The 25009-nt window shown below is 35.2% G+C and overlaps 3 protein-coding genes across 6 annotated transcripts; 2 read left to right on the plus strand and 1 right to left on the minus strand.

Moving 5' to 3' along the window:
• Positions 1-4645: 4645 nt before the first annotated feature.
• LOC104113070 (abietadienol/abietadienal oxidase) lies at positions 4646-9797 on the plus strand. The gene is made up of 9 exons (XM_009623156.4): positions 4646-4946; positions 5031-5355; positions 5833-5982; positions 6471-6710; positions 7373-7471; positions 7564-7642; positions 8158-8279; positions 8399-8526; positions 9495-9797. The coding sequence occupies exons 1-9, from the start codon at positions 4738-4740 to the stop codon at positions 9580-9582; spliced, it is 1440 nt and encodes a 479-aa protein (XP_009621451.1). The 5' UTR covers positions 4646-4737; the 3' UTR covers positions 9583-9797.
• A 682-nt stretch (positions 9798-10479) lies between these two features.
• On the plus strand, positions 10480-13590 carry LOC104113071 (uncharacterized). The gene is made up of 6 exons (XM_070197394.1): positions 10480-10721; positions 10801-10871; positions 12492-12540; positions 12669-12818; positions 13040-13112; positions 13196-13590. The coding sequence occupies exons 1-6, from the start codon at positions 10673-10675 to the stop codon at positions 13446-13448; spliced, it is 645 nt and encodes a 214-aa protein (XP_070053495.1). The 5' UTR covers positions 10480-10672; the 3' UTR covers positions 13449-13590.
• Positions 13591-14399: 809 nt separating this feature from the next.
• Positions 14400-21925, minus strand: LOC104113072 (mitogen-activated protein kinase kinase 3). 4 transcript variants are annotated; one of them, XM_009623160.4, is made up of 10 exons: positions 21800-21925; positions 21002-21148; positions 20674-20928; positions 19916-20134; positions 19691-19828; positions 19408-19575; positions 18161-18274; positions 15739-15846; positions 15439-15530; positions 14400-14980 (listed from the first exon to the last, which is right to left on the minus strand). In XM_009623160.4, exons 2-10 carry the CDS (start codon positions 21101-21103, stop codon positions 14629-14631), a joined length of 1548 nt encoding a protein of 515 aa, XP_009621455.1. In that variant the 5' UTR covers positions 21104-21148; positions 21800-21925; the 3' UTR covers positions 14400-14628. The 4 variants fall into 4 exon arrangements, with proteins under 4 accessions (XP_009621455.1, XP_009621454.1, XP_070053494.1 ...); XM_009623159.3 differs by having other exon boundaries at positions 14400-14989; XM_070197393.1 differs by having other exon boundaries at positions 14400-14989; positions 21002-21150; positions 21689-21827.
• Positions 21926-25009: the final 3084 nt, after the last annotated feature.

The following is a 25009-nucleotide window of genomic DNA, read 5'->3' on the forward strand; positions in this document are numbered from 1 at the left end:
TTAGAAAAAGGTTTTTAAAATAAAAAATAAAAATAAAAATAAAAAAAACTAACGAAAACAGAAAATACAATCTGTATCCCAATTCCCAACTTCCTCATTTCCCAACTTCACTCACATCTCACCCCACTCCCTCACATCTCCATCTGCACACACAATATATGAACCACGTTCCCCCACTCCAAATGAGAGAAACAAAAAACACTACTAATATTATTCCCTATAAAAAGAAAAAAAAAAAAGGAGGAAGAGGACAGACGGAGGGAGATTTGGAAAAAAGAGCTAAGCACCCACGAATATATCTGAGTTCTCGGTTGGGTTTGTGGTTGCTGATCAAGCTTATTTTGTGGTTAGCGATCTTCGGATTCTTGTTGCATCTTCGTTCGAATTGAAATTGTTGGGACGTTGGAGTTGTATTTGCGGACATTCCTTGTATTATTGAAAGAAAAATTCTGCTTTCAAGGTTAGTCTGGATTCTCATTTTTAGTAGTATTCATTGTAAATTTTATATGGTTTAAATGTCTGAGTTGTATGCAGTAATATGGTACTTTTTATTATAGTTTATTCATCTCAAATTTGAGAGTTCATGTCGAGATCTCATTGATGCCTTTTACTGCACTCCCCTCGTCTGTTTTCTTTTCTGTCTTATATCTTTGCTTAAATTAGTGTGATGTAAAATTTTATTAAAAGAAGAAGCAAATGTTCGCTCCTGGCCGGTTTTGTAAGCTAAAGAAATCAATGATGAGAATTTTATACCATTTTCTCTAGAATTGTAGTCTTGAAGATAATTTAAAGGATTTCAAAATTACTATATGTCTTCTACCTCACTTTATTAACTCTTATTTCGAATTTATCGTTTTACCTGTTACTGGCCATTTTTCATGTATTTTGGTGTTTGTTATTGCGATTAGCGTGTGAATTTGGATGTTTGAATTGTTTAAAGATAAGGCGTGAAGTTAAAATTTATTTTGTTTCACAAGTTTCATAATGTTTGTAGCGTCAACCATAGAAGAATAAATATGGGGTAATAAGTTCCATTGTACAGTTATTAAATTGTATGACATTTTGGTCTTGGATAGCTACTGTCGAGAAAGAAGGAACTAAAAACTTTTTGACTGGTTAAATATATTAAATTAAATATTGGGTGTTGGCTTTATTTGATAATTTAGGTCATTAGTTAGTTTCTTTTTTTATGTCATGCAGTAGATTTGTTTGGGATGATTTTTTTTTTTTTTTTGAAGTCAGTAAGTATTAACGTGACGCTAGTTGGAGTATTTAGCTAGTTTAGTCTAAAACAAAATCTGTAGGTATTATGATTTGTTAACTTTAGCAATAAATTACTAAACAAATTATGAATTTAGTAATAATTTACTGCGTGAAGGTATTATGAACTGTAGGTATTATGAATTCATTGGGCCAGATAAATTACTTCCGGTTTTGAAGTAATAATTCACACGTGTAATTCACTCGTCAATAATTCATAGCTAAATTACATCACCTTTCTCGTCTATAACTTTAGCTTCACAATAATATCAAAACTTCTTTTTTTTTTTTTTGAAAAAATAATTCTTAATTCGTAGAATACTTTAGGCACTTAATCTATTATCATGATTGTGTACACGTTCGCGTGACATAATTATGATTCCCAAAAGAAATCAAGGTACGCGTTCGCGCGACTTTGGTCAAACGATCTTGATAATAATAAAGCGTTAGTAATTGTGTACACGCATGCGCGGCATGATTCTTAACCCACCAAACAAAACGAATACATGTACGCGTGATTCGTTTCAAGATAATTTCATAATTATGAATAATCAAGCAATTAAAAGCGGTAAAAAGGTAAATGTACATAGGTTCTAAAATGAGTAATTAAATAATTTAATTAAGCCAGGTATGATTAAAGCGACCGTGCTAAAACCACGGAATCCGAGAGTGCCTCACACCTTCTCTCGGGTTAACAGAATTCTTTACCCGGTCTTCTGTGTTCGCGGACCGTAAAACAGAATTAAATTTCCTCGATTTGGGATTTAAAATAAACCGGTGACTTGGGACACCAGAAATTATCTTAAGTGGCGGCTCTGAATCTAATAAATAATCCAATTTCGATTAATGTCACTTAAATTAGAAAAATTCCTTTGGCACCATTCCCCGGAAAAAGGAGGTGTGACACGCATCAATCATCTATTCAAGTTTAATGATCATCCATTGTCAAAAAAATTAAAAATTGAGACATCTCCGGAGCAATGGACTTGTTCTCACTTGCCTACCAGCAAACAACCACTTGGGCTATAGTTTAATAATAAAGATAATCTTGGGAAGGTACCAACCTATTCTCAATGAAACTGATGACTATAAAACTACAACAGGGTTTTTGAACTATTAAAGTCACGTAACTTTCAACAACATAATAAAACAATAAGTTTGACTATACTTAAAACCACTAATAACAAATACTAGTCCATTCATTCACTTTTACTTGTCCAGTATTGACTTTGCACGCCTTTTAAGAAATACTCCCTCCGGTACACAATAAGTGACAATTTTACCTTTTTATTTTGGTCCAAAATAAAAAGTCCATTTACATAATCAAGAAAGAATTAATTTTATTTTTTCAAAATTTGCCCTTATTTACATATTCCAATGTGTCAAGATAACAATTAATTAAGGTTAGTTTAGTGAATGAAGTACATCTTTTTTCTCTAAGAGTTCGTATTTCCTTAATGAGTGTGCCAAAGGTAAAATGGTCACTTATTGTGGACCGGAGGGAGTAATAAATAAAATGTATAATTTATCATGATACCCATATTAATTGATGTATAGCCTTAACGGATTTGAAAAATGCTTTGGAATGAGTAATTAATGCTAAGGGCTAAATAGAAAAAATAAATTATTTTTCTCTTGATATGCGAAAGCGATCAAGTAAAAGTAAGAGTAAAAATTTAAAATTTATTTTTAGTATAGTGAACAAATAAAAATTGATAGAGTAAATCTTTATACCAAAGTGCCAGAAATCTAGGCTTCTCGTGTTGCTTTTCTGTCCCTAAGACGTTGACTATTATAGTGGCACTGCAGTTTCATAAATTTTCATCTGAAAGTCATCGCCATAACTTGCCAAGAAAAATTCAACAAGTGCCTTTTTCTATTAGCATATGTCGGGCTTGTTCCTAACAAAGTAAAAACATCAAACATTTAATGGCAAAGCCAGTGATCCAAAGGTGGGGTAAAAGCATTGTCACCCTCTATAAATATTTATGGGGCTCGACATAGACTTGACTAGTCTAAACCTCGAGCCTTTAAAAACAACCAAAGTTCACAATACTTGGAAGGGAAGAGATAAAATTAAAGAAAGTTAGTCAAAAAATATGGGTCTTAGCTCTTAAGATTGGGTGAATAAAATTAAAGAAATCAGATTAGACAGCTCAAATGAGAGCATATTGTCTAACTTTTCTCCAACTTGAAGCTTTCTCACCTGGTCTTTTGCTCCGACACAACATGAAAATCTTCATTTTTATCGACTCATGTTAAAAGAATATGTATCTATACAATTGTAACCAAATATGTGATGTTGCCGTCAATGAAGTGGTAAAAATAGTGGAAAACACCAAATTTTAGATTACAGCAAAGGCAAAAGAACGCTATATGATTTCATCTCATCCACCTCAGCTTTAGCGGCAAGAGTTACTCAGATATAATGAAAAGTAGCAAACACCCAATATAGTAATTAAGGTGCACAAGTTAATTCGCACACCATCATTTTTTAAAAGTACTTATATAATCAAATTATTTAAAGTTTATGTGCGTGCTTGCACTAAGTATGGATTGAATAGAAAAATCTATAACTTATTGAAACGATTAAATTATACTATTAAATATTTTTTTACATACAACAGAAAAACATTACAAAAAATCTACTTTCTTACAAAGGTACATTTTGGAGCATCAGACTGCCCCGCTGTTCGTGTCCTCATCCTCCTCCCCTAAAAGGAAAAATCTATTAGATCAGAGAGAGGAAAGACTTAATGCTTAAATTGATTTCTTTTATTACCAATATATGTTAGTATTCCCAATACCAAAAAAATGATATATTAAGCGACAGTTCTGAGATCTGCAGGCTACAAAAATGGAAAATTTTCAGACTACACAATGATAAATAGATAGATACATGACAATAAATCACAGGTAACTCGAGTCACAATTATTAGACTCTGCTTGAAAAATGACAAGGGGAAAAAACAAAGCAAATCCCAGTTGAAAAGAGATCTAGGCGGATTATCATTTTTATTTTAAAAAAATAAAATCTGAAGCTAAGATTATAACTGAAAGAATGGTATCATATCTAACAGCAAAAGAATGTGAAAAATAGATTCTTTAATAACAGAACTAACTATGAGTTGACAAAACATACGAAAAATAATTTAGTTTTTGTCATTCTCCAAACAATTATGTGATGTGAAATTCATTACTTAAAGCTGCAAATAATACTTACAGACGTGGGTCTACAAATCTTGGGTCAACGAACGCTTATTTTCCCTTCACACCACCCTCTTTTGTTTGTTTCCGGCTCTATTCTTTGTTATTTAAGTAATTTATATAATAATAATAATAATAATAATGTATTCAAGGAGAGAATTTTCTGTTAGACTTAAGCTAATAATTATGTATGTCAACTTCCATTCAACTCTTCCTTATCATTAGCAGATGGTTCTTTCTCTTACACTGTCTCATTCCTTCTGTTAATCAATGGAAATTTATTCAGAATTTTGGGTGTTAATAATCTGCACTCTGTTTTTTCTTGTCTTCATCAAATACAAGAAGGGAAAATCTAGAAAGGGAAATGCAAAGTTCCCTCCAGGTAGAAGAGGCTGGCCAATTATTGGTGACAGCTTTAACTGGTACAATGCTGTTGCCAGTTCTCATCCCCCTTGTTTTGTTGAAAAACAAGTTCAAAAGTAAGTCATAAAAAAACCCTTCTTTTTCTTGAATTTCATTGAACCAAATTCTACGTTTCTTATATAAATCTCATGTATTCACAGGTATGGGAAAATATTCTCATGTAGCTTACATGGTAAATGGGCTGTAGTATCAGTAGACCCTGCTTTTAACAGATTTGTAATGCAAAATGAAGGGAAGCTATTCAAATCAAGTTATCCAAAATCTTTCAGAGATTTAGTGGGGAAAAATGGGGTGATCACAGCACAAGGAGAACAACAGAGGAAACTTCACTCTATTGCCTCTAATATGATGAGACTGGACAAGCTTAAGTTCCATTTCTTGCAGGATATACAGAGGGTTATTCAACAAACCTTGAATAATTTTCAAGATAATGAGGTTATTCTTCTCCAAGATGTTTGCAGAAAGGTATGCTAATTTTTTTGGGTTTCCCACCGGTCGTCTGGTACCGTATTGGGGCCCCGACTAATCTGGAGTCGCTTTGTAAGCAGAGGCGAAGTTATGTTGTGCTGAGAGGGGTCACCGACACCCGAAAAGTTCGGATTTTTTTTATGTATACATGTATATATCTTTAAAAATAGTGATATATTAGTAGCGTCACCCTATATATAAAGAAAATTTTGGTTGAATGCAAAAGTGCACTAGCGACCTTAAAATCCTAGGTCCGCCTATGCTCGTAAGCCCCATTAAAGGGAAGTGCTTCCTATTAGGATTTATTCTATGATCAAAGCTCGAACCCAAGACGTCTGATTAAGGGCGGATTAATCTTATCCATCCCATGATAACTCGTAGTGGTTATGCTAATTACAACTCTTTTCATACTAAGTTCATTATGTGTTTAGCTTCTTATTTAATGGAAATTACAAAACATTGAATTAATTTCAGCTGGCCATTAATTTGATGGTTAATCAACTGCTGGGAGTGTCAAGTGAATCAGAGGTGAATGAGATGGCTCAGTTATTTTCTGATTTTGTGGATGGATGCCTTTCTGTTCCAATCAATATGCCTGGTTTTGCTTACCATACTGCTATGCAGGTAAAATTAAGTCATAGAGTGCAAAATATTTTTCGAAAAAAAATGATAATATTAGCAAACTAGATATTATTTTGATGTAATTTACTAGTTATATAAAGATTGATAATAATGTCTAAGTGTTTGTTATAAGTAATATGAAATTAAGGTTTCGAGAAAATTGTGAAAGAAAATAACTTCCACCCAAAATATAAGGATAGTTATTTTCCCTTTTTGGTGGAATTTTTTTTTTCATAAAAAATATTTTCTGGCAACTAATACCAAAAAATGACTTTTTTTTTGGCAATTATTTTTTCGCAAAATATTTTCCATCACAAACAAACTGCAAATTTAAACCTTTTTTTCTCCATTAATTTATATTGCATACTAATAAAGTTTGTTAAACTTTTAGTACTAGAATTTTGTGGGGATTGAATATTACTTTTAAAGATAATATATTAGTTGAAAGGCCACAATAGAATCATGAACTGTCTCTTATGTTAATTGAATAGGCAAGAGAGAATATTATAATCAAGATAAACAAGATTATTGAGGAACACAGAAGGCAACCATCAGGTGAAAATGGGAATGGTGTGATATATAGACTGCTAGAGGAAGAAAGCTTACCAGATAATGCAGTTGCTGATTTCATTATAAATCTCTTGTTTGCTGGAAATGAGACCACTGCTAAGACCATGGCATTTGCTATTTACTTCCTTACTCAATGTCCTAAGGCCATGAAACAACTACAGGTACATAATCTGCATTCCATTATACAAAAAAGCATATTAGTTTTTTTTTTTGTGCCTATTTTAAGAATGTACTGTGACTACACTGCTCAGTGACAGAGCCAAGATTTTAATTAAAGTGATTAATAATATACATAAATAAATAAACGCGCGAAAAAGTAATAGGGATTTAATAACATCTACGGTATATACATACAAAATAATTTAACCTTATATATACAATACAATTTTCCAGCAAACGGTTGCGCCCCTAGCTTCGATCCTGATACTGCCAAAAGGGGAAAAAAAAAAGAAGCAAAATAAATGCGACAAGGCTTGTGGAAATTGTTTCAAAACATTTAACGTTTTAGAAAAACAGGAAATATTTTTTAAAAAAATTCAAATTCGTCTTTACTGCTCTAATATTAGTGGGGTGTAAATAAAGTAAAGAAATCTATGAGATAAAGGGTAGTTTATTAGACAAACTTTAATGGTATTAAATATTTTTCTTGAGGGGTATACAAAAACTTTAAAGAACAAGAAAATATGAACCGTAGGTAGTAGCTATTTATTGAAAAATACTGGAAATATATTGATCAAGGGATGTAAATGAAGACTAACATTTACAAAGTCCTAGCTGTCTAAGCCACTTGTTTTTCATTTTTAACTTGTGTCCATAAGGATAGGATGAGCAACAGAACATAAGAAGTCAGAAGGGTAGCTTTGATACTGAGGACGAGATGCTCACTTGGCAAGATTACAAATCCATGCCTTTTACTCAATGTGTAAGTACTCTTTTGGATTTCATCTTCTTCTTTTTTTTTCCACCTTCATTAATAGCTTAATTTTGATCTTCTAAAACAAGTTTTATTGACAGGTAACAGATGAAACTCTTCGGGTTGGAGGTATTGCAATATGGTTGATGAGAGAAGCCACCAATGATGTTGTATATGGAGGTATATAATCCTTAGTTTTATCTCAATCTCTTTATTGATGTTTTCACAAAATTATTATCGGCAAGAACATTTTGTAAACCTAAATTAAAAAAATAAAGTTTATCTTCCTAACAGATTAACCTTTAAGATGAAGCGCTTTACATAATTTAACATGGTCTCAGAAGTAGTCAACAGTCTTGTATGTGTCCGTTCTAATAGTTTAAACTTTTTTAATAAGGTAATTTACATTATACAACAAGTCGAGCGTAATAATTCTGGGACATGCCTTCAACTATTATCATATAACAGTTTAAAATGGAATTTCGATGTACAAATCATTTTGCGGTCACACAGGGTTTGGGAAAGGACTGTACCACAAAAGGTTAATTTGATGTAGACAGTTTACCCTAATACAAATATCAGTGGCTGCTTCAACGGCTCGAACCCGTGACTTATAGGTCACATGAAAACTAATTTTACCGTTGCTCAAAGGCTTCAATCTATACGTAACTTAATTTGTGTCTTTCTATATGTAGATTATGTTATACCAAAAGGCTGCTTTGTGGTACCATTTCTCTCAGCAGTTCATCTAAATGAAAACATCTATGATGATCCTAGAAGTTTCAACCCTTGGAGATGGATGGATCCTGAAAACCAGGTTAGCCATTTAACCAATAGCTAGAGTTTCAACCAGTTTTTTGGGGGGCTTTGTAAATTGATTTATGTGCTAATGACATAATTATTAATTCTTTTGTGAAATCGTAATTGCAATAAAAGGAAAAAAGAAATTGGAGAAATAGCCCATTTTTCGCCCCATTTGGAGGAGGAGGACGCTTTTGTCCTGGTGCAGAATTGGCCCGCCTTCAAATCGCACTATTTCTTCACTACTTTGTCACTACTTACAGGTAGGCGCTTCACCGCTCTTATTACTTTTAGTAAATATAAATATATTCACAAATCTCGGACGTTATTTATTGCAAAATCTTCATAATTAACATTTGAATTATAAAAGTAGTTTTTTTTTTTTTTTTAATTTTATGGAAAAATATGTGGGTTTGAAGATAATTTTTGAAGAATTGGTTTTTTGTGTGTTGAAAGAATTGTGTTTAGAAACCAACCTTTGGTTTATTTTTTAACCTTTTTTCGGAATATAACATGTTTATTCTAGAAAACAAACTATTTATATTTCAGTCAGCAACTTTTACAACATCTTTCCAAATTCTTGTTTAAGATTTCAAATGTGACGTATAATACACTAACGTTAGGATAGAATAATTCTGAACGCATTGTTGCTTAAATTGATTTAACCTTGTAATACAATTAAAGCAGCATGTTTGGATAACACAATTTCGCAATATGGGACAACAATACTATTGCTAAACTATAAAAAGGAATTAAGGAACCTGATTTTGTAGTCCATCTAGCATAGTACGTATATATGTTCATATTTGTCCGTTTCTAATACGTGTTTCATTTTTTTTTAAAAAGGATTAGAGGCAAAGAGTGCTTTTTTAATTGTTTAAACTTTTAAATGAATTGATTACGCATTTCAACAATTAATGTGTCCCTTATTTTGCATAGTATTTTCAAATGGACAAGTAAAATTATCTCTTAAAAGAAGATAAATTGGAAATTAAAACTGACTATTATAGGGATATTTTCTTAACAATCATTTTTGAAAGATAATCCTTTCAATATTTTGGTTTCTTATTATCGCCAATATAGTACTTTATTTTGGAATAAAAATGAAAATACATGACCAATCCATGGACATATTACATGGAGTGCAAGACCAATTTCCTTCAGAATTCCCCTATTGATTAAGCATGAATTTTATTTGAATTAATAAATTGGATGCTTACTGAATTTGTAGGTGGAAGCAACTGAAAGAAGATCGCATGTCTTTCTTTCCATCTGCTCGTTTGGTCAATGGCCTCCAGATACAATTAACCAGAAATTAAGCCCCAGACAATGCATTTATTGGATGTTTATCAAAGTAATCCAATTTGCATTAATCTTGTACTCTACTTATTTCTTTGTTCATTTTCATGTTATATAATATGTTATAATAAAAATCGAATTTAAATGTCGATAGTGTGTGATTTCTTTGTAAGAATGATCAAAAATGTATTTTTTTTCTTGTTTACATGTGAAATACTGAGGGTGTTTGCCACAATTTCCTCCCTTTGTTTGGCTAGCTAACATTTATTAGTGTGAAGGCAAATAGGAAACAAGCCTCCAACAGTGCCATGTGACTATGCCCAAATTAGACTTAATGGTGTAATCAATGCTAGCAATAAATGTATGAATTATAGAAGATGCATAGGCGAAACTATTTAACCCATATAAAATACGTAGTATATAAGTTTTTATGTAATTCATAGAATCGATTTTCCACGAAAAAGTTATTTGATTAGTTAAATAATTTTAGTGTTTTAGAACGATATAATAAAAGGACAAGCATGGCTTTTAATTATTAGATAATAGAAAAAATAACTTTTACTGTTCTAAAATGCGTGCAGTTCAATCAAGATTAAGGGGTCAAAGAAGCATAACTCAAGTGCTAAAACTCCCACATAGTTTAAGGACCAAGGGTCGCGGTTCGAAATATAGTCATGAAATTCAATTTTTTCAGCATTTTAACCATTATAGTCAACTTATCCGTTATTGTACAATACAATTAAATTAAATAAAAACTATTTTTTACGAAAAAAATAATAAAAATATTTTTAAACCATAATAAATAAAAATAAGTGGTATAATACAATATAATGCAAAATGATACGCACCAATTGATAACGACCCTCCAAACGAGCTGTCTATAAACTATGTGAAAGAAAACATTTTTTCGAATTTCTCTGAGTTGGGTTGGGTTGGGTTGGGCTGGCCAACTGAGCCCAAATTAGGAATGCTGTTCTAAATCCAGATAGAGGATAAACGACCCGATTGCAAAGAAAACAAGCCCTAAATCATCTCCCATTTCTTCGACGTTGGTAATCCAAATACGCTTGAGTCAATAATCCGTGGTTGTAGTTTCTGCAATTAGCAGCCATGGCTGGTAGAGAAGTTCGAGAATATACCAATCTCACCGATCCTAAAGGTACGTGCATGCAAAATACTACCATTTTTTTTTGGTTGATTAGGGTTTCATTCACATTTAACATGCAAACAAATTGCAGATAGGAAATTTGGTAAAGGAAAGGATAAAATAGATGACGAGGAAATTGCTTTTCATCGCATGGTTTCTAAGGTTAGCCAATCCCAGTTGTTCACCATTTACCTCTTGATTTGTTTTCAAGCGACGAATTTACCTTTGAATTTTTTTATTTTTTATTTTTTGTATTTTTCAAATTTTGATTTGACATTTAATATTGAAATCTTCTCTTTCACGTTACCACATACCTGAGGATCATTAGAAGATTCTTTTTTTAGAAGTTATTTGGTTTCTCCTAAAACATTTAATATGGTTGCATTTTCACTGCATTATAGAACAAAATGGATACGACATAAAAGGTTTTTAGTTGCGTGAAGAACTCCAGAGTATATGGGAAGGAAGGTTCATCGTTTGGCATAGTAACCTGGTGTATTTTACAGCTTGTTTGGATGGTTGTTACCTGTTGTATCGTATTGTGTTGTTACGTTAAATATAATGTTTGTTTTGATTGTTACTTAAATTATTGTATCGTATTGTTAAATCCGTCGTTATGGAACAATGAAAAATGCCACTTTATAGAACGGCCGATTTGGTGTGGTCGCGTCGTTACCTTATTTTTTCCTCTCATCTTTACCTTCTTTATTCTTAAATAATCATATTTTATCCTTTACCCTACCTTTTTATATTATAATTCTACTTCATATCTTACTTTTTAATTGTAATATTACAAGTTTATTCTTCATATTGTTAGTGCATAACATCATGAAACGACGGCAAACACTACAATTCATCCAAACATTCTATACATCAAAACGATACAGTAAATACAATACAATACTATACAATACATTATAAAACGATACATAACAACCATCCAAACAAGCTGTTAGATTGCGCTGTGCTGTATGCATGGTGATGTTAAATGGTTACTGAATTAATGTAGTCAAGCAAAGTTCTTTTGGCCCATACATTTGTAATCATCGTGATCTAATTCTGACAGGTTATATCTTTTTTTGTTTCTTTGCTTGGATCGACATCAAATATCTTTTCAACTTATTTTCTTTTTGAAGCAATTGGAGATTGTTCATATTCTTATTCAGGAGCATTTATTCTTCTTCGACCCGCTTGTTGTTCGTTAAAAGCTGAAGGGATTTATTTTCTTATTCTAGCTTTGGAAGGGTTAACAAAGCTGACTTGGATGCTGAGCACCAATTTTTTTTACTAGTTACTTCCTTAGGAAGATCCCCTTTTCTTCTTTTCCCACATACCTCTTTCCTTTTCTACTTTACCGGACATTAAATGAACACAAGAGATGTTACAAGGCTTTAATCAACCATAATAATATGTGTTGACTAAAAAGTGCTAGATTATTGGATGGAGTTAAGCAGCAGAACTTTATAAAAAAAAGACAGAATTAAAGGGTATATGGAAGAAATTCCCACCAGCAATTAGCATTCAAAGTAGAGGTCTTTCCTCGGATATTTTGCATATAAACATTCTGTAAAGAAGTTTAGCATTGCTACACCAAATTGGTATGTTTTTTAATCCTTGTACCTTATCCAAAAAAGGACCCCCTTGAAAAGTCATAATACAGCAGAGAAGTTTCAGGCCTTGATTATATTACACAATGTTCCCACTTAAAATCATGGGAGTGGTCTGATAACATGCCCTGGCAGGGATCTTGGCTTTTCCTACTGGGCACTTAATATGGTTCAGATGCAAGATGTTGCTGGGGAACGTGGAGGTTACCTTCATGGAAGAGGCGGTATTGATTCTTGCTCAGCTTGATTCATTTTCTTTTATATTTCTTTTTCCTTTTTTCCCCTGCAATTTCACACACATAATAAAGTGTGTTAAAGTTTCTTGAGCATTGTGTAAGTTTTGAAAATGCAGCCCTAGACAGTGATGACTTGCTCTATCTCAAGGAACAGATGGAAGCTGAGGAGGACGCTGAACGCCTTCTGCGCCGCACTGAAAAACGTGCATTCCAAGCATTCAAAATATCCTTTTGTTTGTTTTCTTGGATTTTGTCTCATTTTGCATGTGCATGATTGCTTATTGGCTTTATCTGTTGCTGGAAAATTTTAAATGATGTCAACTGAACTTCATTAACTTATCATAATTGAGAAGTTTCGTATTGATGATTTATGCATGGATTTTCTCTTACTGGCACACTACAAGCCTGTGGTTTTGGGAAACAAGAGAGCATGTATATCTACGTAATCATGTGGTAGTTTGTGATTCCATAACAATTTGAAACAAAGCTGTTACTGATTCTTCACCTGTATTACTTCCTTTGGCACTTCGTGTTGAGCCCAAGCCAAAGAGTGGGATCAGGTTTGAACTTATCTTCTAATCCAAGGCAGACCAATTGCCAAGAATATCTTTGGCAATCAACTCAAAAGATTTCTTGGCTGCAGGCAACAGGATCTACTAAAGAGGGTTGTAGAAGTCAAATCTAAGAAGCCGAAAGTCTCTAACCCATCCAATGGGAATGATTTTCCTGTACTTCCAAGTACACAGGCTGCGCCAAGTGGCAAGTGTGATGCTGATCATGAGAAGCAGATAGAGACTTTGCCAGCTAGACCAAGTGATGCTGGAGATAGAGGAGAGATAGAAAATCCAGTGAAAAGTTTGCTTGCAGTATATGAGAGTTCTGATGATGATGACTGATTTTGTTAGGATTTATTCGTCTATGATGCTTAGTATAGTGTTTGAGTCAAGAAAACATCAGTTATAGGTGCAGAGTGTAGTGAACATCATTAGTTGGTGCGATGTGCCCATCCTAATCAAGAAGCCGGCTTGCTTGTTTTAACGTGGTTACAGATGATGGGCAGTTGCAATTCATACCGGAGTTTGCTTTGACCTTAACAATTAGCATTCTCCCTACCCCACATGCACTGTAAGAGCCTAAATCTTCATGTGAGAGCCTAAATTAGATGAGTGTTGGTTTTAGTTCTACTATGTACTGTTTCCTTTGTAAAGTGAATTGTAGGTTCACTACTAGATCAAAAAAAAAAAAAAAAGAGTTTCACAAACTGACATACAAAGTGACAATGAGCGGGACTGGAAATGCCTCTACAATATTATAATTTCGGCCAGCGTAACTGAAAGTTGCACCAATGATACAGAGAATTGAGAGAAGCAGCTTAGAGCTAATGTCGTTGAGAAATTATTGTCCACAAGAGGCAACAGCGTTAACATCTCGTGCCAATAGTGTCATTTGGGCTTAACGAAAGGGGGCGATGTGCCCATCCTAATCAAGAAGCCGGCTTGCTTCTTTAAGCCCCAACTAGTGTCATTTGTGTCCAGAAGTTCGAATCTTATGTCATGAATTTTAAATTAGCAGTTCAAAAATTCAGGACACTTCGTCCTGAATTTCAAATTAGCAACTCAAAAAATCAAGACACTAAGTCCTGAATTTCCAAATTTAGGATACTTAGTCCTGAAGTCCTAGAGTTTAAACTTCAAAATTCAAACTTCAAGATATCATGTCCTAAAGTTCGAAAATTGTGTCAAGAAGTTCAAATCTTATGTCCTGAATTTTAAATTAGTAGTTCAGAAATTCAGAACACTTGGTCATGAATTTCAAATTAGCAGCTCAAAAATTCGGACACTAAGTCCTGAATTTCCAAATTTAGGATACTTAGAGATGAATTGACTAATTTTTAAATACATTGTAAATTGTAAATATATTTTAAATAGCGGGCTTAAAAATGGCTATTGCTGCACTTCATTGGCGTGCTTTACAATGGGCGTTACCTTGAGGTGAGTCTGAACTCTTTATTCCATTTATAGGAACAGTGAGAACTACAAACACATCCACGATCTCAAAAGTTTTGCAGGAAGAGTCCTATTGAGTAATGAAAAGTTCTTGCTTAGTTATGAAATAACGGCCAATGATGTTCACCTGCTCTACAATAAATTGCTCATGAAAGGTCCCCATCCGTTTGTTGGGTATATCGATAGAGAGATCTTTTAAATTTGGTAGACCTTCAACTTGCATACCATCTCCACAAATGAGGAACTGATTCCCAACTATAAAAGATCCAGAAACACGAATTGCTACTCCATCTTGACCATGAGGACGGCATTGAAGTTTCTCCACAACATGCACAAGCTTTTCTGGAGGCCATTCACCAGCTAATGTCTTCCGTATATTGGACAAGGTTGAAAAGATATTGCTGGGACCAATAAATTCTTTCCTGCCAAAGCTTAAACGTCATAGAAGCATTAAAGTTAGAAGGTAAAGTCAATAGGACCACAAAGAGCTTCAAAAAATCATAACACGTGATTGCAACGAGCCTTAAATAAAGATGCTCTTGTCGTTGTGTTGATACATGCAAAGACAGACAGAGACACAGTAAACTATGCTCAAAACTGCATGAGTGACTCTCATGAAATATTTTTTGAGAAAGACAGAAGAGTGAAGTCTCATGAAATATGATTCAAGGGTATGCACAAAGAGCCTCAAATTCCTCAGATCCCACAATATTCCCAGAGCAAGACCTAGGCTCTAGGAGCCAGGTCCCACAGTATACATCTGTTTGTACGGATGCTTGTTACGTGTGTTAAAACAAAACAGAAGACATACTAAAATCAAATTTCTCCTTGCAACAAACAAGTCTAGACTTAAAGTCGCAAATGTCAATATGTCAGATACCTGAATGTGGAGCATTCATTATATAATGTCTTGGTATGCTGCCAAAATTCATCGGATCCATCAAACAGCAAATAGTAATGTATTGTCAGCATCTGACACAGCAAACAACAAACATGAATTCAGCATCACCTACTCCCGAAAGTTTTAGCCTATTGTAATTTTGATTGATAGCGAGTTAACTAAAGTAATACAGCAAACGGGCAAGCCCATGCTCTCTACGACATCTTAATTCTAATAGATTTTTCACCAAATGAAGGAATTAGAGCTACTGAAAAGGTAAAAATAAAGTAGACAACTCACATCTGCCAGATCCTTCATCCTCTGTGTAGGATCAAAAATGCTTCTGACAAAAGCACCCAAGTCCACTGCAGAATCAGCATATTTGGTAATAAATGGATGTGAAAGAAGCTGCAATAAAAGAGGACCATGAGCCACCATGCAATCTTAAACCAGTCTACTTTGTACATCATACCTTCATCATTGTTAGCAGTAAAGGTCCTAATGTATCAGCCTACATAGAAAACTCTATGATAGACATAAAAGTAACTGCAGCCACCCGTTTCATACAGGTCAAATAAAATCCATATCCAGTTCCAACAATGATAAGCGATACGCAATCAGTAGCTCCAACTTCAATGAATATATATGCACATACATAATGTACATTAAGCTCCAAAAGTTGAAAGCTGTATAAAATTACACCTTCCCCTGTTGTCCCATGTTCAATGAAAATATATGCTCATTTACGCTTGTACCTTCTTTAAAAAGGAAAAGTAAACTTCTGCCTGTCGGTTAGGCACATACATAAGGTTCAGACAATCATCAGGCAGCACTGGTTTCATCTAATCAGATGACATCATACACACAACCAGTGTTTCATGGGAAAAGGTCTTTTTTCCTACTTGAAGTTTTAACCATCTATACCATTTCTAAAATATCGAATAGGCAATGATATCAAGGAATTCCTTCTTTTTTTTTAAAGTCGATCCTTGGACTTCTTCTCATAATTGTCCCTTTGACGAACAAATTCTGGAGTTTGTTACATGTCTGAGATTGACCTAAACAAGAATCAGAAATTCATTAGACTGCACACGTAGTTCAAATAATCCTGGAGGGCAACTTTTCAGACTGAATTGATGCAGGATTCAATTACCGAATTGAACCTTGCATGGTCTAGCAAGCTTGTTCTCTCTGCATATCTTTTACAGTTGCTTCCTTTTCCACTTCATCTCCTTATCTGTCTTTCAATTTCAAAGTAGTTCTCCAGCAGATTTGACCTTCCAAAGCTGTTTGGGAATTTCACATCTACTTCCTCTTGCCCAGGGAGAAACACACTGTTATGCTTTATCATCCACCATCCAAGACATGGCTCCACCTCTAATACAAGGGAGAGCTTGTTGAATATCTATTCTTCATCTGTTTACATGCAAGCGTGAAAACAGGTTAAAGAAGAGAGTTTCTATTAGACCGTAACCAGTGCTTGTAGCACAATATAATTTCACACGTCTATATTGACCATATTCACAGCAAAATCAAGAAAACCAGGTGGAGTTTCCTAATTGGGTAATCTTGGCTTCAAAATATTAAGCGTCCTTTGAAGTCCATTGGCTATGAACTCACTGGCATATGGTCTTAAGTTTTCAAAACAGATAAACAAGAAATCGGCCATCCAAAGGCCTCCAGAAGCTCCAAGTCCATGAAGACCAGATGTTTTGTTTATATACCCTTCCTTATCATATGTCTCCAGTGCTTTAGTACCATTATACGTTTTGCAAACAATTGCTAGCAGAGTCTCAAGTCCCAAATAATCTGAGAGTATGCAAGCAATTGTTTGCAAGACATATCAAGGTGTTCCTAATTGCCCCGAACTCCAATGCACTTATCAGGAGAGTGGTAAACAGTAGACAGATTAATAACTTAAAACTGAAATTGTTCCAGCTGACTGAGTAAAATTGACAGTCTGATTCTGCTTCCAGTAGCATCACAGTGCCTTGGCAGTTGCGCAAAGATAGGGTGAAATGTGAACTATCTATTGACTGTCTGATATCGAGCATTTGATCAAATGGAGCACTAATTCTTGCAATCCCAGAGCACCTTCCTTTTTTTAATTTCCTTCAGGAATGCACCAGAAACACCACATGCATGAAGTAGTGTGGATATAAGATTAATTCTCCTAAGCGTAATCCTTTTACATCGGAAATTCTGAGTGTAGTTATCCAATAGCAGTATTATTCCCATTCCCGTACGAAATAAAAAGGGAGAATCACTAAAAGGGAACCATAACTCTTACTACCTCTGAAGGACCTCTCAAATGTTTAACATGGTTCTATGAAAAAATAATATTTTATGGAATTCTTACTTCTTTTGAGAATTTAGATGTATTTAACCAATTCAATTGTAAACAATGGTGATGATTCCCTCATCATACAGACATATTTACTTTTACTTTGTACCTTTTCATACTTTTACCAGTAAAACTTACCTCATAAACTCGGAACATATTCAAATTGTTTCATATAAAATGCAGTGGAGGAATAATATTCCCTAATACTGAATTCTTTTTAGTTCAAGATTGACATATGAAGTGTACAAGTGATCATCATATTTTCACTAGAGGTATATGCTGCTTTTATAGCTGCATTTACCTATTTAGAATGTGTAAAACTTCCAGTTCCCCTTCTTGTGATCTACTTGCTTGTAAAGGAAAAGCCTTTGTACTGACCTGCTCTGCCGTCAGCCTATCATCAGGATTTTTTTTGAGGCAAGCATCAATGAACGAGCAGAATTCTGGTGAAAAGTCGTGTCTTGACAGTGAAGGAGACGGATCATCTAGGATCTGCCATTATAGTTTGGAAAAAACAAGGATGAGATCTGATGATGGACTCAAGTTAGTGTATGTAATTCATCTAGATTATATCTGAAAGAAAAGTGACCCAAACATGTTAACAGGGGCTGAACTGATCTAAATTTAGAAAATCTGATATGGTAACATACTGGGGCCAAATATGAATCATTTATAATTCCATCCATATTTACATTTCCACAATAACGGGGCAAACTACCAGTAAGTTTTTACAGTAAAATAATTGATAAAAGAGCATCCAGAGATGCAACCTGTTCGTATTAACCGTCCACTACGACCCTCACAAGCCCAGCCTTTCTTTATCAAACAAAATTTAACTGTCACCTCAAATTCAAAAAATGGAAGGAAAGCAAGAGTTCATTCCAATACAATTTCCTTTCCCTGAATTTGATTTTGCTTTATCTCCTTTCTTGTTGTAGTTGATATTACATTCTAACTCTTGAAGTTCGATTCTCTTGTGCTGCTGCCCTTCTTTTTCTTCACAAGATTTTCCTTATAACGGGGTTCACTACCTTCTTGCCTTCCCTTTTCAAGTTGCATTACCTTCGCCTTTCCTCATCTGATCACCACAAAATTTACATGTTAGTCCCTACTTTCTGAACCAATGTCGGCTTGTCGCTATTGCTTCTTTTGCAGTCTGACTCTTTTTTCATCATTGGTGTCCTCCCTCTGAAGAGCATTATCCACATCACCTGGAGCACCCGTGTCCAAAATAGTAAGCTTCCCAGCGGCATCAGTCTCATATGCTCCTTTAATGCCCTGAAAACGGTAAACTCTCTCTCTCTCTCTCTCTCATGGTATATCCTATTCCACCACAGAAATAGGAGGAAACTTCATGTTTCTAGATGTCGGTTTCTACCTGAGATGGTTTGCAACCTAATGACTTACCAGCAAGTTAAAGGCTTATGTAAAGGAAAGAACATATAGTAGAACTCTGCAATGCACAAAATCAACAAGTTCCACAGCAAATCATGCAAATTTTATAAGAGTTTGAATCTCAGACTTGCGTATTATAGTCTTTTTTGGATGGAGAGGGGGTTCAGTTGCAAATCCTTAAAATAATCAAGAACAAATTGGTAAGAAATAGGTAGCCATAGAGGATTGACCTGCAACATGAGATTGACAGGTCCTTCATTAGCTGTATATGGAAATTCACCTGTACCACACTCAAACAGTGCAAGCCCAAGGCTCCAAATGTCAGCTGGGTAAGAGTAATTCTCATTTCGTATTCGTTCCGGCGACATGTAAGTTACTGTTCCAACGAAAGTAGCACACTGAAAATACAAAAATTAGAAGGAATGAATCTGAAATAACATATGCCTGAAGATATTCATAATACATTTCTTGGAGAAAGAGAAGTGGATATTGGTGTAACCTCCTTTAACTAACCATAGCAATAGAGCTTTCTAAGCCAGCACTAATGCCAAAATCTGTTATTTTTGGCTCCCCCTTGAGATTGACAAGCAGATTTGCCGGCTTTATGTCTCTGTGAACTAAATGTCGAACTCCGTGCAAATAACTGAGACCCTTAAAGAACAGAGAAGTTCTATAAGTAAAGCTGAGGGACAATACTAAGACTACCACTAAAGAAAGAAGTTGAAAAAGATTCCTTACATTCAAGAGCTTTTGAACCATTGGAGAAAGGATAGCTTCTGGAATGCTCTTCCTCACTTTTATGATATCTGCAAGAGAACCCCCATCCATGTACTCTAGAGCTATGCTTATTTGCCCAGAATCTGGAGTATAAAACGCTCCATAGAACTCAACAAGACCATGGCAGCATGGTGCCTCACACAATGTCCTTATTTCAGTAAGCAGTTGTTGCCTTTTCTCCTAAAATGCACGAGAAAATATCTCAGTGAACAGAAAATTGGACATTCCTCCTTTTTTAGGGCTAATATCCTCTTAAAAGTAATGACATGGTTCCATAAAATTCACTTACCCACATGTACATACATTCTTTTAAGTTCTACCATATGATTACATGGTAATACTGCACGTTTGATCCTTCATGGCTTCTTATGTTATTTCCTCTCTTTTTTTTTTCTTTTTTTTTTTTGGCACAGGAATAATAGCTTTATGGCTGATATTTTTGCTACACCTAGATAGAATCTTTTTGCTCACAGATAAAAGACGTTTCCTTCTAGACATGTTTAAGTTGGTAAAGGGAGCATAAATCAGAGGAAGTACAGTACTGAAATTTATCACTGTCTTAGCCAAAAGATAAACATCCATATCACTTCCCGTTGTGAGGCTCTATCTCTAAATTTATGACAAATTTGCAGACTTAAACATTAAGATTTCTTTTTTTTTTTATCAGGTAAAATGAAAGGAATTAAACATTAAGATTGAAAAGACTAAAATGCAGAAACCTTCTCAAAAATATTAATCTTCTTCAAAGCAATAATCCTGTGAGTTGGAATGTGGATAGCTCTCTGAACAACACTACTGGCACCGCTACCTATGGCTCCAAAAACTCTCATCTCATGGGAAGCACATTTATATGTCTTTTCACCATGATCTGCGTCATCAACAGGCCATGAAGTACACTTTTGAAGTCCCAGCTCATTGATGTTGTAAACACCATATGATTGACTCAACAAATTCACAGTTCCACCATCCGATAGCTTCACAGAAACCAATATCAGCACTCGTAAAAATGTAGTTCGTGGGCATATTAATCTTTTAAAAAGAACTTACAGAGTATGAATCAAAAGGATCCGATGTAGAGGCAGGGGAGAAACCCTTCTCAGCATCAAACAAAGGCACAAGCTTTTTCTTCAATTCCTCCAATCCAGCCATCACATGCGAAAAGCTTTAACAAGTAGAATATAACATCCTTCTTCCCTGTCCACATAAAGGGAATAAGGCTAATGAGATATACCATTCTCTACTATCTCTTATTTCTTTCCTTTTCTTTCTTTTTACAAAAACTACTATGCCTCTATCCTGAACTAGTTGGAGTTAGTTATATGAATCATTTTTTTAATAAGGTAAAAGTTAAAGCCCGTTGTACGAATCATTATACCCATTCAGCTCTATTTGAACCCATTAATCATCTTTTCTCGTTACAACATTTCCTTCTCAGACTGCATAACAAACATAATATGTGTCATGGAAACATATATCATACTTTCCATTTATGTAACGGAACCTTCATGTAATTTTGTTAAACTTACACGCGTTCTTAGAATATACACAAATAGTGGAGTAACACATAATATCACTAACTTCGCAGAATCAGAATATCAGCATCAAACAATTACACGTCGTGTGAGCTGAATTTGCAGAACGGCAGCAATATAAACAAAGACAGGAAAACCTAAAAGAGATCGGTGTTGTTTGGGAAAATGAGAAAAGAAAGCGACAAAAAGTTAACACTTAGAGATACTTAGAACGAATTCAATTCAGTTCCCATTTGATGCACCCAATTTGCTCCGGTGCTTCTTCTATGGTACAACAAAAGAAGCAGAAATTACAAGCAAAGTAAGCAATCACCTGTTTTGATGATCAGACAGGCAAAAGGTACAAAGACGATGATGATGGACCGGAGGACGTTGGATTTGCAGTACAAAATGAATGCCTATAAATCGCTTTGGGCCTTTATAGTTTTTTTGCCTTTTGCAATATTGTCCCATTGTTATAAAAATATTATATTATGAATATTCATTTAAAATTCCGTTAAAAATAAGCTTGCTGAAGAAACTTATCTATACGAGACTCCGCTGTAATTATTTTTATTTATTTAGTACTCTATTGGAAATAAGTCTCTTGAATAAGCTTATCCTTTCAATACCCCGTTATGGATAAACATCACACCCGATAGAAGATTATCTATATTTGGTACAATGAGCTTATCCTTTCGGTACCCCGCTATGGATAAACATTACTCCGGTAGAAGATTATCTATATCTGGTATAATGAACTTATCCTTTCGGTACTCCGTTATGGATAAACATTACCTCCGGTAGAAGATCATCTATATCTGGTAAAGTAGTAACTTGCAGAAGGAGCTTACACAACATCTTGCTTTCTTCTATAAATAGAGGAGATTTCAGTTCATTATGTAAATAAATTTGAAGTTTGAATAATATATCACTTTCTCTCTATACTTGTCTTTACTTTACAGTCTTTATTTTATAACACGTTATCAGCACGAGACTCTGCCATCTCGAGCAAATACTTTGAAAGTATCAGAGGTATGAACTTTCTTTTTCTAAATAATATCAAATATTTCTAAACTTGAGTTTGTAGCTCTGGATATATCGGGCAAAAGCTACATGTCTTGGGTGCTTGATGCTGAAATTCATCTTGATGCGATGGGTCTAGCAGACACCATCATAGACAAAAATCAAGCATCAAATGTCACGACCCAAAACCTAACCCGTCGTGATGGCGCCTATCGTGGTACTAGACAACCCGACACATTTTCAAAACACATCGATATTTCATTTAAAAGATAAGTCAAAGTTTTACTTTACTAGAATCTTCATTAAAGAGTTCAAACCAAAATAAAAATAAAATGCGGAAAAGATAGCCCGACATCGGGGTGTCACTAAGTCATGAGCAACTACTACAAACTGTCTAATAACATCAAGACTAGCATAGTCTGGGAAAAACCAATACAACTAAGGGGAAGATAAGGAAGGAGAAAAATAGGGTTGCGATCGCTAGCCAGCTACCTTGCTATCTCCAATGATCCGCTACTGAATATATCAACAACCGCTACCGTAGCCAGAAATGCCTGGATCTGCACATAAGGTGTAGGGAGTAACGTGAGTACACCAACTCAGTAAGTAACAACAGTAAATAAAGGCTGAGAAGTAGTGACGAGCTAGATGCAAGTATAGTTCATATCACAAAAATTTTGTAAAGTACAACATGCTTTAAAAACAGTGTTTAAGTTAAATCGGCTTGTTTAAATCCAGTTCAAGTAAAACCAATAAAAATATCTTTCAACAGTTCTCAAACAAGGACTCAAAGCAGCTATGAGCACATCAGATGAAATCATATACCGCCCCTCGGGCAAAACATCACTTACTCCTCACAATCACTCCAACCTCACAATCACTCATGCCTTCCAATCGCTCATGCCTCACAATCACTCAGCACTCGACACTCGACACTCGCACTTAATAGGTACCTGCACTCACTAGGGGTGCCCAAGCGCTATAATATGCACGGATAACTCACGTGCTGCACAAACAACTCACGTGCTATAATATCATATCAGAATCCGCACGGACAACTCACGTGCTAAGGTACAATACCTGAAAAACAGGCCCTCGGCCTCACTCGGTCATAAACCTCTCCAGTCTCTCGGGCTTTCAGAAATAAAAGAAATCAGCCCAAACAACATTAACATGATGCAAAATATAGTATAACAGAGACTGAGCTATGATGTAAGAATGCATGAACATGACTGAGTACGGGATATCAACTAAAGCAGTGAGAGGACAACAAGAAACGGCCTCTAAGGGTCCAAACAACACTGGTATAAGGCCTAGACATGGTATCTAGCATGATTTACAGTAAATCTTTCTAAAGCACATAAAGAGCATATAGCTACAACAGGTTGTTCAACTTTACAGTTGCTACGGGACGGACCAAGTCACAAATCCCCAATGGTGCACGCCCACACGCCCGTCACCTAGCATGTGCGTCACCTCCAAATAGTCACATGACACAAAATATTTGGGGTTTTACACCATCAGGACTAGATTTACAACTGTTACTTACCTCAATCCGAGCAAATCTCTACTCTGCAATCCCCTTGCCTCTCGAATCGGTCTCCAAACGCCCCGAATCTAGCCACAAGCAACACAATACGATCAATATAGGTTAAAGGAATCAATTTCACATGAAAAATACCAAATTATAGCCAAAATCTGAAATCGGCTCAAACTCGGCCCCCGGGCCCACGTCTCAAAATCCGACAAAAATCACAAAATCCGAAATCCCATTCACTCACGAGTCTAGTCATACCAAATTTACCAAAATCCGACAACAAAATTCCCTTCAAAACCTCAAAATTCCATCTCAAGAACTCTTCCACTTTTTTCCCAATTTTTCACCCCAAATGACAATTTAGATGATAAAATCTAGATATAATCTACCACTTAGAAAACACTCTTCGCAAAAATCAAGATATAACCAAAACCAAGTAAGAAATACTTACCCCAATCAACTCCGCAAAAATTCCTTCAAGAATCTCCCAAATCTGTGATCTCTAGCTCAAAATATGAAAAATGAGCTCAAACCCTCAATTTGAATTTAACACTACTTGCCCAGATTTTTCCCTTCGTGAATGCGACCGTCCTCTCACGTTCGCGTAGACCAACTTGACTGCCTCACCATTTTACTCTTCGCGAATGCAACACATGCCTCGCGAACGGGATGCTTTACTAACTCAAACCTTCGCGAACGCGACTACCACCTCGTGAACGCGTAGAGCAAGGACCTGGGGTCCCCAACTGCCTCATTCCTCTTCGCGAACGCGATCTTTTTCCCGCGTTCGCAATGCACACGCAGACCACACCTTCGCGTTCGCGTCCTCCCCTTCGCGAACGCGTAGAACAAAAATTCACCACTCATAAAACATTCTTCGCGAACGCGAGAGCCCACTCGCGATCCCGAAAGAGGAAACCAGAAGAATGTAGCAGCAGATATCAACAATCTCACCAAGGCCAAGAATGATCCGTTAACCAC

The sequence above is a fragment of the Nicotiana tomentosiformis genome, chromosome 3 (genome assembly GCF_000390325.3).
Source record: "Nicotiana tomentosiformis chromosome 3, ASM39032v3, whole genome shotgun sequence".
Classification (NCBI taxonomy): Eukaryota; Viridiplantae; Streptophyta; class Magnoliopsida; order Solanales; family Solanaceae; genus Nicotiana; species Nicotiana tomentosiformis.